Below are 13428 nucleotides of genomic sequence, written 5' to 3' on the forward strand. Positions count from 1 at the left end.
CCTCCAGTCTCACTAGGGGAGCCAAGGACTTTCCACCTTGTTTCTTCACACACACACACACACACACACACACACACACACACACACACACACACACAGCCAATAGTATCCAGGACACTACTCAGCTCAAGGGGAGAGACACACAAATATCACAGCCCTCAACTTCAGAGAATGCATCAGAGCTGAAATTTTTTCCTAGAGTAGGGTAGGAGGAGGATATGAATGGTTCTTTCATATCCACCAGACAGAGGATCTTAATATTTTCTTTGATCATCAGAAATTGAGTTTGCCCAAATGCAAGGCTATCCCACATATAACGTGATTATTTTCCTAATGAGAACTTCCCCTTCAAAAAAGTTTTTAGCCAATTTGAACATATAAACTCTTAGGAATACAGATTAAATAGACCAATATCTATTATAACAATTGTTTTATGATTTAGTCCCATGTGTATTTAAAAACATATACTATATTAAGTCATGTATTAAATGTTGTTTTTCTTTCCACTTTCACTCTTCATGAAAGTTTTACTCTTCACATGCATTCTCCACATCAGTGATCATATCATTTCTAAAATCACCTCTGAGTCATCTCGTGAATTCCAGAATACATTATCTTTAAGTCTTTTAAGAGTTGTACCACTTCTTAAATCCTACATTGATGGTTGCTAGAAATTATATTTCAAATCACAAGAGACAATACAAAATATTAGGGCAGTTTTATATTTTGATTTTCATGGTTTTTGTTCTGTTTTTTTTTTTTCTCTATTGGTGCAGATATTGTATTTCTAATCTCCAAATGTATTCCATTGCCTTTAAAAGGGATATTTAAGACTTGTTGAAAACATTCAACACTTTTTATGTATCCAGTCTTACCCTGATTCTATTCATATAAATATCTTTCCTTGATTTTTACTGATTTAATTAGGTAAACATCTATATACTTTAAAATGACAGTGATTGAGATCTTTTCAGGCTCTGTTTCACTCAAAGAATACTTGATTGTTCAAAGTACAGTGACTTAGACGGAAGGCTCCACAATGGAGAAGCTGCGTAAGGACTTGGACATAAGGCATCTCTCTCTTTTCTAAAATAAATTGATATTTGGCCATATGTAGTATACAGACTATGTAGTCACTTGTCACTCAGTGCCACATCTGTTAGCATGTTTTACTACTCATCTACCCCAATTCTGAAATGTACATATTATTTGTATTTTAGTAACTAGACAGAATGTAGGAATAACTATATATATCTCACATTTCTGATGAGTGTAGAGATTATTTAAATGAAACACGTACTACTTTCCTAAAAGCTCTTGGTTAAAATATGTCATCTTTCTGAGTCGTAAAATTTCCCCCATGGATTATCCAGACTAAACTGGTTTTTCCTCGCCCCATCTCTAAATAGTATTCTATTTTTCTTTTGCGTTTAGGACAGTGTCTTTTGGTATATTCTCTAGATTTCAAAGTTTGTATTATTAAAATCTTTTTAATGCTAATTAATTTATTCACATTTCGGTTTGGTTTTTCCAGATGTTGATGTGGATAAACCAGATGAGAAGTCTATTATGACCTACGTAGCCCAGTTTCTGAAACATTATCCCGACGTTCACAGTACAGGCGCTGATGGGCAAGAGAATGATGTAAGTGTTTGTTTTTCTTTGAGTGCTGATAATACACTCAATGGTAGTGACTTGGATTTTTAATATGCTGTTTTCAAAAAGTTAAACTGGAATGCATTTTAATATGAGAGCAACTGAGTAAAGACTGATATCGCCAACTGGGGAGGAGATTAGAGGGAAGGATTTCTCTGATTTGTATGTTGGATATAGCAGAGAAAGCATTATTAATAATAAATACTGAACATATGATAGTGAGGGATTAAAATCTAGGAAAGATAGGGAATTCCCTGGTGGTGCAGTGGTTAGGACTCCACACTTTCATTGCCGACGGCACAGGTTCAATCTCTGGTCGGGGAACCAAGATCCCCCAAACAGCATGGCATGGCAAATAAAATGAAATGAAATGAAATGAAATAAAATAGTAGAGTAGAATAAAGTAAAGTAGCAGTGTTGGGAAACTTTATTGTAGCAATTTGACGATTGATTAATTTTATATCCATCATATTATTTATGCATTTAGATCCTGAGTTCCCTTCTTCTGTTCAGTCTGATAAAATCTAATTTTGACTTTTAGATTTATAAGTTGCTACTCATTGCAAACATATGTAATTAAGGCAAACTTATGAAAGTTCTAATTATTCACTGTTTAGATTTTCAGCCTCTCAATAGTTTAAATAACATTTACATTTTTCATACTGCTCAAATGATATATGTTTGTTGTCATAAATAAACAAAAACAAAAGTTGGGAGAAAAAGAAAAAGAAAATTACCTGTACTTGACCTTCTGCAGAGAATCTATTCTAAAAAAATTAATACTTTGGTGTGAGTTCCATGTGTGTACACATAAAATATTTTAACAAAAATATTGATAGAATTGTAATATATATACAATTTTATAATTTTCTGTTTTCTGTTAACATCATACAAAACCCTTCTCATGCCATTCTTTCTAGAACATCATATAGATGTACAGTAATTTATTTACCCAATATTAATTGTTGAAAATTTCTGATTTTTTGCTGTTATAAAAAAATACTTCTATGAACAATTTTGTAATAAACATTGTTTTACAGTTCTTTCTTAGAAGAGAAATTCCTAGACTAAAGGGCATATGGATTTTTAATGCTTTTGAAATGATTTTTTCAAATCCTCCTGTAGAAAGATCTCCCATTTTACAGTCCAGCCAGCACACCAGAATGCCTACATTCTGTCTTGAACAACAATGGATATTATTCTCCTATTTTTTAAAAGTACTGTAGTATTGTTTAGTTTTGATTTTGTTTTGTTGTTTTGGTTTTGGGTTTTTTTGGGGTTTTTTTTTTTTTTTTTTTTAGAGGGACGTGGATTTACTACTGAATTTAAAATTAATTATTAGGCAAAATGACATCAGGGAAGAATTATAAATGGAATTTTCAAGACATGTTAAAAACAATCTCTCTGTCTTTACTGTTGAGGTCTCAACTAACGTTTTCAGAGAGGTTTGAGATTATAATGAAGAGAAACAAGAAAAACAAAAAGCAAAGTGTACTATGTGTCTTAGAAACGGATCTAAGGAAGGAAAAGGTCAGGGGAACATAAACCAAAGTTTTCAAGTCGGAAAAGGTTTTGCACTAATAGAAATCTTCGTAAAAGAATTAAGCAAAACAGCGGTAACTGGTGTTTCCTAGGTCACTTGGATGAAGTTAAGGTGGCATTTGGTAGAACTATGTTAGTTATTTAAAAAGCTATGGTTTCAAGAAACTTTTTTTTTGTTCCTTGCCAGGCTTCAGGCACAAATGTTGATCACCAGAGTGACTTATTCTATAGTTAGAAAAATAATGTTCCTAAGGAGCACCACTGAAAGCGAAAGACTCTCTGTGCAAATTCCAGTGTGGACTGAGTCGTGTGCTTGGGATTCATTTGGGGTTTTCTGGGTTTTGAGAATATAATTGGGCATGGGCAGTGCTCTGTGAATAAGAAACTCTTTAAGGAGGTGTATTAGACTTACCTCATACGGCATAGAGAATATCAGCTTTGCACCTGATTGTCATATCTCAAGTTCTTATGTTACCCAATTGGATTTACTTCTGAGCTGATTTCTAAGCTTGTACTCTTAATTTCTCTGACATTAATCATCTCTCCAGATGAGTAAACACGGTGGCTGGTAATGTCTGAGAAATAACAGGAGATACTTCCGTTAATGCTCATGAGCAAGGATTTAATGCAAAAATCCTCAGAGATTTGAAGCACACTCCTGCTTTAAACTTGTTAATATACTATACTAAAGAACTTTATTATTAAGAAACTAGTCTCATTCTCTAGAAGATAAATTCTGATTTTTCTTTTAAAAAATAAGCTTTACTCTTTTTTTAATGAGGCATTTGTAATGTAGGGTATGAGCATCTAAAAATGAATATTTTGAGTAGAATAAAAAGAATTTTTTTAATTTTTTATGATGTAGGGCTTATGTTTGTTTAATGCAGCTAAATGGCCATCTAATTCTGTCTAATGAACCTTTAAGATTTTATACACTATACATATTAGGTTTGGTGTCAGCACCTAGAAATCCTCATTATTTGTCTACTCAGATTTTATTAAATGGTTCTTTTAATTCATTTTTTAAAAATATTGGCATCAACATGTCTACCAGGCTTTCATTTTTTGGTGTATTTGATTTTCATATCCCTTTTATGAATTTACTTAAATTAGATATTACGTAGACACTATTTTAAATCAAATTTTCTTATTGGAAATAGACATTGGTATGCCTTTCTTACTTCATCCATTAAAACTGATAAAGGAACTTTTTCCCTAAAGGTAGTCCTTGGATAATTAGCACACAATTGTAAATAAATAAAATAGGCATGTTGGCTTCTCTCTCTCATCTATTAAACTTTCAGTTATTTATTCACTCATTACTTCCCCCATAGCAACAAATTTTACTGACTGCTTTCAGAAGCACAGCACAGTCTTAATTGTATAGGAATACAGACATGCATATTATGACAGTATTTATAGAGAAAAATATGAATCCATATACCTTTTCTTTACATTGTTCTCCTTTCAAAATGTTTACTACTTCAACACATATGTATAATATATATATATAGCCACATATGACTATTACAAATTAAAACAAAAACATCAAATGCTACAATACTACACTGCCTTATTTGATTCAAACATTTTGATACTTTCAAAAGTTGTGAAAACATCTTAAAATAATTATACCCTTAAAATTATTGTCTATTTATTTATAGACCGATGCCTCGCCATTTTTCTTGTTTCCTATGTAATTTTTTCCATGATTTATATTATTTTTCTATATATTATCTTTTCATATTGTTAGGAAGTACTTCCAGGTTTCCCATCTTTTGCAAATTCTATCCAAATTCTTAAGGTAAGATTTAAGTAATCTTGAATTAGTGACCTCTTTCAAACATTCTGCATTCTGTAGCTTGTTAGCCATTCTTTTGCATGTATTTGTCTTTATATACACATTTATTTTAACACCTTAATTCTGTTATTTCCTTTTCCTTTCTAGTAGAACAAATGACATATGTGTTATTAAAAGTTGCAGTCTAAGCCACTCCCATGGACTTCCTCACTAATCTTTAATTATAAGATGACATTAATTTCTTTTTAACAATACTTAATAGCACTAATAAAAGGAAAAATTAAAATAACTAGTTTCTTTATATGTGACGTGGAAAATTAAAATAAAGTTAAAGATTTATTTTTGTACTTTAAAATATTAAGCAGGAAATAATTGAAAAAGGTAAGTGTTCAATTAGTTTGTAATCCTGAGCTTCATCACATCTCTTCTGCGCAATGTTGAGTTGTATGGTTTAGTAAAGTTCATGGCACATGTTGAGTGCTCAAAAAAATATTTGTGGAATTAATGATTAAGAATTTTTTCCCATTTCCAAGTTATCCTCTTTTTCAGTTGTTTCATCTTTCTTTATATTCCATCTAGGCCTGAAGTTAAGACTCTATCAACACAATAGACTTTATGCCAACATGGGAATAAAAAGCTAGAAGTAATTTCATATCAAATGTTGAGTTAATTTTTATCTCACGTTTCATGAAGCATGAGTTTATGTATATATAAATATGCTATAAAACATATAATGTGTATGTTTGAGTGAGCGAGAGAGAGAGAGAGAAAGAAAGAAAGAAAAGTAGTGAGAATGCTGACTGACACTTTAGCTGCTTGGCATTCAGATAGTCTCTGTAGGCAAATAGTCGCCTGTGTCTTTCACAGTACATGTGAAAGTTACCAGTTGAAGAAAAGCCACTTTGGACTTCCCTGGTGGCACAGTGGTTAAGAATCCGCCTGCCAATGCAGGGGACATGGGTTCGAGCCCTGGTCCAGGAAGATCCCATATGCTGCGGAGCAACTAAGCCCGTGCGCCACAACTACTGAGCCTGCGCTCTAGAGCCCATGAGCCACAACTACTGAGCCCACGTGCCACAACTACTGAGCCCACGTGCCACAACTACTGAAGCCTGCGCGCCTAGAGCCCGTGCTCCACAAGAGAAGCCACTGCAATGAGAGGCCCGCGCACCACAATGAAGAGCAGCCCCCACTCACTGCAACTAGAGAAAGCCTGTGTGCAGCAACGAAGACCCAACACAGCCAAAAATAAATAAATAAAATTTAAAAAAAGAAAGAAAAAAAAAAAAGCCACTACACTAAATGGGTTTTGGGAACTTAAATATTATTTTGTACTTCATTTTCTTCTTAAAAAGGAGAATGTTGAGTGTGTAAATAGCTACATCCTTTTTAATCTTATTGCACTTCCCCACCACTAGAAAAAGTCATTTACTGAATGTACTCTAATGAAGCTGTTTTTAAGAACATAATCCTTTTCTCTCCGATGACTCTGTGAAATAATTTCAATCGGTGAAGAAAAGGTGATGATAGCCTCCTGTCTTTGGAGGCTCACAGTGAAGTCCCATACTCACTTCGGTGGGCCTCACTTAGTGGTCACGTTGACCTCAGGTCCCTTGGAGGTAGACCAAGAAGAGCATTGAGTTCCTCTGAGCTCATATGTCATTAGTGCTTCAACCGATAATAAAACATGTGCCGTGACCCCGTTCACCTCTTCATTCAAAAGAGACATCATGGGAAGGGCTGAGGATTTGGAGTCTTGGGCTCCTGTTGCATATCATTCTCTGATTAACTATGTTACCAATCAATCATATATTCACAATTATTTATTGATACCAGGTGCCAGACACTGTGTTAGGCTGTAGAACACTGTGTTAGGCTGCAGAAGGAAAGATACATAAGGGGTTTGGAATGCAGGGGGGAAAAAGAGACAAAGAGTGGACAATAAAATACAGCGCGGGGGCGGGCTCGTGCGCGGGAGTCCATGTGGACGCCGGTGCGGGATGGAGCAGCGCGGGGCCGCCCTGGTGGAGCTGCAGTAGCTCCGGGTACAGGAGGCGGTGGACTAAATGATGAAGAGTCTGGAGAGAGACAACATCTGGAAGATGCAGGGCCTCACGTTCCGGTGCAGCGCCGGCCGTTGTGAGGACAGCCAGGCGTCCGTGCAGCAAGTGCCCCAGTGCGTTGAGCGCTGCCGTGCGCCTCTGGCTCACCACTTGTGGTCGCACCACTTGTGCGACACGCGTTGTCCTTGCCCTAGTTCTGGCACCTTATCGTTTTAGTAAGGACCCTGCTGTGTTTTTACCAACTTATTACTTGAAATGATAATACGGCCTGTTTGCTGTTTCAAGACTGTGATATATTTTCCTAGTGGTTTGATTTTAAAAATAAATAAGACTTAAGTTTTCTTCCAAAAAAGAATACAGTGCATTTTGGGGGAATATTTGAATATTACTGGGGGAATATCAGGTTGTTACAAGATTATAGAAAAATGTTCTCAAAATGTGGTCCCTACACCAGCAGGCAGCATCAGATTCACCTGGAAACTTGTTAGAAATACACATTCTCAGCCTCCACCCTAGATAGACTGAGCCAGAAAGCCTGAGGGTGGTGCCCAATAATCTTTTTCACAAGCCCTCCAGGTGATTCTAGTGTCCACTAAAGTTTGAGGACCACTGGTGGAAGAGAAACTGACAACTGAGACTTGTGGGTCAGAAAAAGCTTTCCGGAGAAGGGTGTGCCTGAGCTGAGATCTGAGCAAGGCGTTATCTGGGGGAAATTGTTCCAGGCACAAGAGGGTTGTCTTTGTAACACCAGGAAGTGAGAGAGGACACAGATCATGATAGCACGTGTGCCAACCTCTGCCCTGGGCTTTTCTTCAATCGGTGACGTTCACATGCATTCAAAGACACAGGCGACTATTTGCCTATAGAGACCATCTAAATGTCAAGCAGCTGAACTGTCAGCCTTCTCACTACTTTTCTTTCTTTCTTTCTCTCTCTCGTGCTCACTCAAACATACACATTATACGTTTTATAGCATATTTATATATACATAAACTCATGCTTCATGAAGCATGAGATAAAAATTAACTCAACATTTGATATGAAATTAGTTACTTCTAATTTTTTATTCCAGTATTGGCATAAAGTCTATTGTGTTGATAGATCCCTTAACTTCAGGCCTAGATGGAATATAAAGAAAGATGAAAAAACTGAAGTACAGGATTCAAAAAAGAAAAAAAAAATATTGTGCCCAAACTCACAGAGCTAACACAGGTCAGAACAAGAATTTGAAACCAGCTTTACCTGCCTCCATAGCCAGAATTCTTTCTTCTGTGCCACTTCACCTGTCAGCAGACAGTCATTTCATCTGGGCCACAGGGCTGTGATCATCAGATGAGATGCTGTAGTCGAAAGCTATTTGTAAGTGCCAAAAAATCATGTTAAATATGTTTGTGATTACTTTGGCCTTCTTAGCAGATAAGAAGTCTTGATGAAAATTTAGGATATTTTCACTAAATCAATGCTAGAAAGACTCCTATTATTTGTGGAAGCAAGTATGTAACTGTCCAACTTTTTTTCATTTTTGAGATGTGAGTGGTAGCTTGTATGCATTCATTCAGCAGATAATTTGATAAATTATCTGATAGGTTCCATGTTGCTGGAGTCTGGGAATACCATATTGAGCAAGATAAATGTGCTTTCTGTCCTCATGGAGCTTATGTTATACTAGTGGATAATGTTTTTAAAAATAATATACACTAGTAATCCAATATTACTGTGACTGTGGCTCCTCGAATTCAGTCAAAATTAATCTGATCCAGAACAGTCCTCTGTGTTACCAATGGCCTGTGTTAAGAAGCAGCCACAGGCCTGTTTCCACTCGCATTTCAGCCATTGCTTTTTCTGAGTATTTTTGTACTTACATATTTCTTCTTGAGCACATTTTCTTAATTAAATAAATGTTTCTTGAGAAGAACAATGGAGGTAGGTAATTTCAGTATTCAGCACAATAATTAAGATTTTTTTTTTTTAGAATTAATTTTTGTTTCTTATCCTCCAAAAGAGGTGAGGGCAGGGAGAAAGAAAATTTTTCAGAGACATTTGGAACTTATTAAATATTCAGTGTATTCTAGGATCAGTCAAGTATTAATCAGCAATTAAGTAAATGCACAGATACTAATACAATTGTAATGTCTGCTGGTTTCTAGAGAGAAGACAGGCTAATTTTGAAGGAAACGAAAGCTTGGATAGAACAATTTGAAAGAGATTTGACAAGGGCACAGATGACAGAATCAAATTTGCAGGATAAATATCAGGTAATGTATGGAAAACAGATTTCAATTTTTTTAAAAGCCTTTCATGAGTAGGATTCATATTTGTCATTTAATCTATGTTTAATCTTTCAAATGATATTAATGAGAAATGTCTTTAAAGAAATAATATACATTATCTTGTTTACATATAATTTAATAATTGTATTTCTATATAAATAGATAGTTTTAAAAATTTAATACATTTATATATTGTGATGTGATTGCCATTGTAGCAATAATTAGCACCTCTATCATGTTACATAATTATCATTTCTTTTTAGTGGTTGAGATGCTTAAGTTCTACTGTCTTAGCAAGTTTGATGATTATAATACAGTATTATTGTCTATATTCACTGTACTGTGCATTTGATATCTAGGACTTATTTACTACTCGTTTGAAGTTTGTATACTTAAATATCCGTCCTATTCCCCTCTACCCCCAGTCCCCTGATAACCAGCATTTTGCTCTCTGTTTTTATGAGTTTGACTTTTTTAGATTCCATGTATAAGTGATATTATACAGTGTTTGTATTTCTCTGTCTGCCTTATCTCACTTAGTATAATGTCCTCAAGTTTCATCCACGTTGTCACAAATGGTAGGAGGTCCTTCTTCCTCATGGCTGAATAACATTCCGGGTATATATACACCACATCATCTTTACCCGTTCATCCATTAATGGGCACTTAGGTTGTTTCCATATCTTGGATATTGTGATAATGCTGCAATAAACATGGAGTGCATATATCTCTTCGATAACCTGTTTTCATTTCCTTTGGGTATACACCCAGATATGGAGTTGGTAGTTTTAAATTGTACGTATCTGCACTATATAGAGTTGTGAGGCTTCATGACTTTCCGAGAACTCAGTCTTGTAGATGACCCAAAACACACACATTTAATTGCTGTTTTTGTACAACTCATGATCTTACAGATGTTACCTAACAAAAAATTCCAAAAAATGACTTCAGTGCCAAGTTGAAAATTACTGTAGAAAAAACTGAATCAAATAAAAAATTGCAACATGACTATTTGGAGTGGGCCCGTTAATGAGATCAGTTTCTCCTGCCACCTGCTTCCTTCAACACTATTGCATTCACATTGCAGCCAGTGTTATTATTGCTGCGGTGGTTCTTCTTTCTCCCAGTCTCATTACACTATCATTAATTGTATTTCAGCTTCCAATTTCCACTTCCAGAGTTTTTTCCATTAAATTGTGACTTAACTCTGTGTAGCATTGACATTTTCTCCTACTTAAAATATCATTGCATTTTAGTGGCAAAACTATAGTATATTCTAATATACATTATGTTTCGATCATTTTTGCTACAAAAAAAGGTGTGCGTGATATAAGAGATGCGAAGTGGCAGATGATAAAAGATTTAACTGTTAGAGTTAGTGTGTGATTTTATATAATCCTCTGTGTAAAGTGTGCCTGAATTCAGATTGATGATGCCATCAGTATTATATTTGATGGACTTGGCCATGCAATAAATTCCGTATGTGATTATATGTTTGTACTTTTTGCTGTGAAACATAATGTAATTTTTTCCCCAAAAAAGATAATTTTCTGGGATGAGCTCCATTAAAATGATTAAATCAGTAAATTGAGACTATAATGCAAGAACAGAGTGAATGTACTTATTTAGTCCATTAGCGAGTTTTAGTCTTAGCATAAATTATCAAAAAATAAATTCCAAGTTACAAAGTTACCGGTTATACAGATGTTAATTTATAAGATGAAAACTAAGGATTAGAAAAGTATAAATCAGAAACATTCCTTTCAGGCCAAAGATGATCACAAGTCTCTTAAAATAGGGTTAGACAGCAGAGGGAATGTTTTCTTTCATTTGTGTGTTTATTATGTAATCAAAATCTTCTATTTCTACTTATCAATTAATAGTGTATTTTCCAGTTTTTCCATATATAGAATTCTGTAGAACAAAATTGAAGACTGACTTTATGTTTTGGTATTTTAAAATTACATTAAGTTAGAGGGAATGGAAGGTAAAATTTGTGGGAAAATATTTATTCACCATCTCCCCCAAGTGTTCGTTATGTGAATTTACATGTTTGTTTACTCAGTGACTTAAGAAATTCTTTCAGATGTTATCTGTTAGATTCTGCAGGGCTATTCTCATGTTCTTTAATATAATTGCACATTGAGTGGCATTTTCAATTCATATTTGGACTTTGAGACATATTTTAGGATGTGTTAATTGAACATAAAATGTAAGACTTTCATTAAAATCACTACTTTCTGAGGTTAGTATTAGACTTACAGTTAAGTCTACATATTACAAATTTATGTTAACCATACTGTGACAAAAGAAAGATATAATACTTAATATTTTAACACCATAAAATTAAAGCAGAGGATTGTTACCTAAGTGATGTCCCCTAAAGTAAACCTCTTTATACAGACTTACTTAAACACAGATTAAGATATTGTTAATTCTGTACTATTTTGACATGCGCAATTTCTATTTGTAAATTGTTTGGTACTTTAAAGGAAAGCAACTATTTTGATTATTAATATAGATTTATACTCCTGTTGATTATTATTTCCTGATGAGCAGGGACTGGCTTGTAGGTTATTTAACTAGGAATGAGAAATCCTAGGCTTTAGTCCTGACTCTACTACTTGTCTTTGCCAGGTCACCTCTGGGCTGGGTAGTAATAACGGGGCTTGTCTAGGCTGTAGGGCGATGGGGAGCCAGAGAAGATAATATGTACAAAGCACTTAGCATGGAGTCAGGCTCATCATCCAGGCTTGATGAATGCTAGCTGCTTTCAGCATCATGATTGTCATTATTATTATCAACAACATATACTGAACGTTATCCAAATATAAAGGATTGTTATTTAGGAAATGTGGTTTCCTTTGCTTTTGCCTTTTTTGACTAACTGCCATGTTGTTGCTGTTTTTCCTCTTTTAGTCATTTAAGCACTTCAGAGTTCAATATGAAATGAAAAGGAAACAGATTGAACACTTGATACAACCATTACACAGAGATGGTAAATTGTCACTTGACCAAGCGTTGGTAAAACAGTCCTGGGATAGAGTGTCCTCTAGGGTAAGTTCTCCAACGATTCATTTCATTAGACTCATATAATTTAGTCAAAGATATTTTCTGTCATCTCTTTCTTCAAAATGATGTTACATCAGGTCCTCCTATCTCTGTCTGAGGTGGGAAGGTTTACCTGTGGGATAGACTTTGTCCACTTGTCAAGTTTTCCTTTCAGTTAGCGGAAGTGCTTGTTTAACAACTCTTTCCTGCTTTGCCTGCCCTAAGTGTGATATCACCATTGACCAGATGACACACTGAAATCCTGAAAGACCACCTGGGTTACTTCTCACTTTGCACAGTTTAATCCTGCGTTGTTTAGAAGAGGTGACTCCCCAGGAATGGGGCCTCAACAGCTTCTCCAAATTCCATCATCAGATTTCATCAACAGTTAATCATCTTCCTATATTCACATTTATTTTTATATTCTTTAGTTTAAGCTTATCTTCTTATCTGGTCATGAACTTGAAGGAAAATTGCTATGTAACTTTCATATTAATATTTTGCAAACTTAAAGACCAAGATTTCAAAACCTCTGAAACTTCTGTCACTCATGGGAATATTTGCCTCGTACTCACCCTATTTTCTTCATTTTCATAATCTAACTTTTCCCATTAAACTCTATCAAAGAATAGATTAGATCTCAGGCACCCCAACCCATCCCACCTCTCATTGCAATAAGCTAGGAAACAGTACTTGAGAATTGGATGAAGTGGAAGAAATGACAAGATGGTTAGAGAATTATATTATTATAGTAAGAATCGTGAATACTCATTTTCCTCCAGAGATGTCTAGACGACCCTGATTTTTCTGGACCTGTTTTCATCATAGGGAAGGTTTTAAAGGATACACATCAGCAGGTGTATAATTGCTGCATCTTTGAGCACGTCAGCAAAGCCAGTCCATTCCCTTTCAGTAAAAGCCAGTCTGAAAATCAGTGGGCACTTTATGCTATTCCTTATAAGAAGAAAATTGCCTAATCTCCCAATAATATCCTTCCATGTCTAAGATGTATTTTAAGTTTCCTCAAAACTTGCTTCGAAGTGTC

At 34.9% G+C, this 13428-nt stretch overlaps 1 protein-coding gene across 9 annotated transcripts in view; it reads left to right on the forward strand.

The window, feature by feature from the left end:
• Window positions 1–13428, forward strand: part of SYNE1 (spectrin repeat containing nuclear envelope protein 1) — a 442116-nt gene that overhangs the window by 108591 nt on the left and 320097 nt on the right. For 5 of the 9 annotated variants that reach the window (XM_082474323.1, XM_082474327.1, XM_082474328.1 and 2 more), the window contains 4 exons: window positions 1535–1644; window positions 4952–5002; window positions 9210–9317; window positions 12252–12389. In XM_082474323.1, the coding sequence (XP_082330449.1) occupies window positions 1535–1644; window positions 4952–5002; window positions 9210–9317; window positions 12252–12389 (407 nt within the window). The remainder of the gene's footprint in view (window positions 1–1534; window positions 1645–4951; window positions 5003–9209; window positions 9318–12251; window positions 12390–13428) is intronic. The other 4 variants (XM_082474330.1, XM_082474331.1, XM_082474332.1 and 1 more) reach the window with 1 other exon arrangement.

The sequence above is a fragment of the Balaenoptera physalus genome (genome assembly GCF_965194825.1).
Source record: "Balaenoptera physalus genome assembly, chromosome: 9".
In the NCBI taxonomy this organism is placed as follows: domain Eukaryota; kingdom Metazoa; phylum Chordata; class Mammalia; order Artiodactyla; family Balaenopteridae; genus Balaenoptera; species Balaenoptera physalus.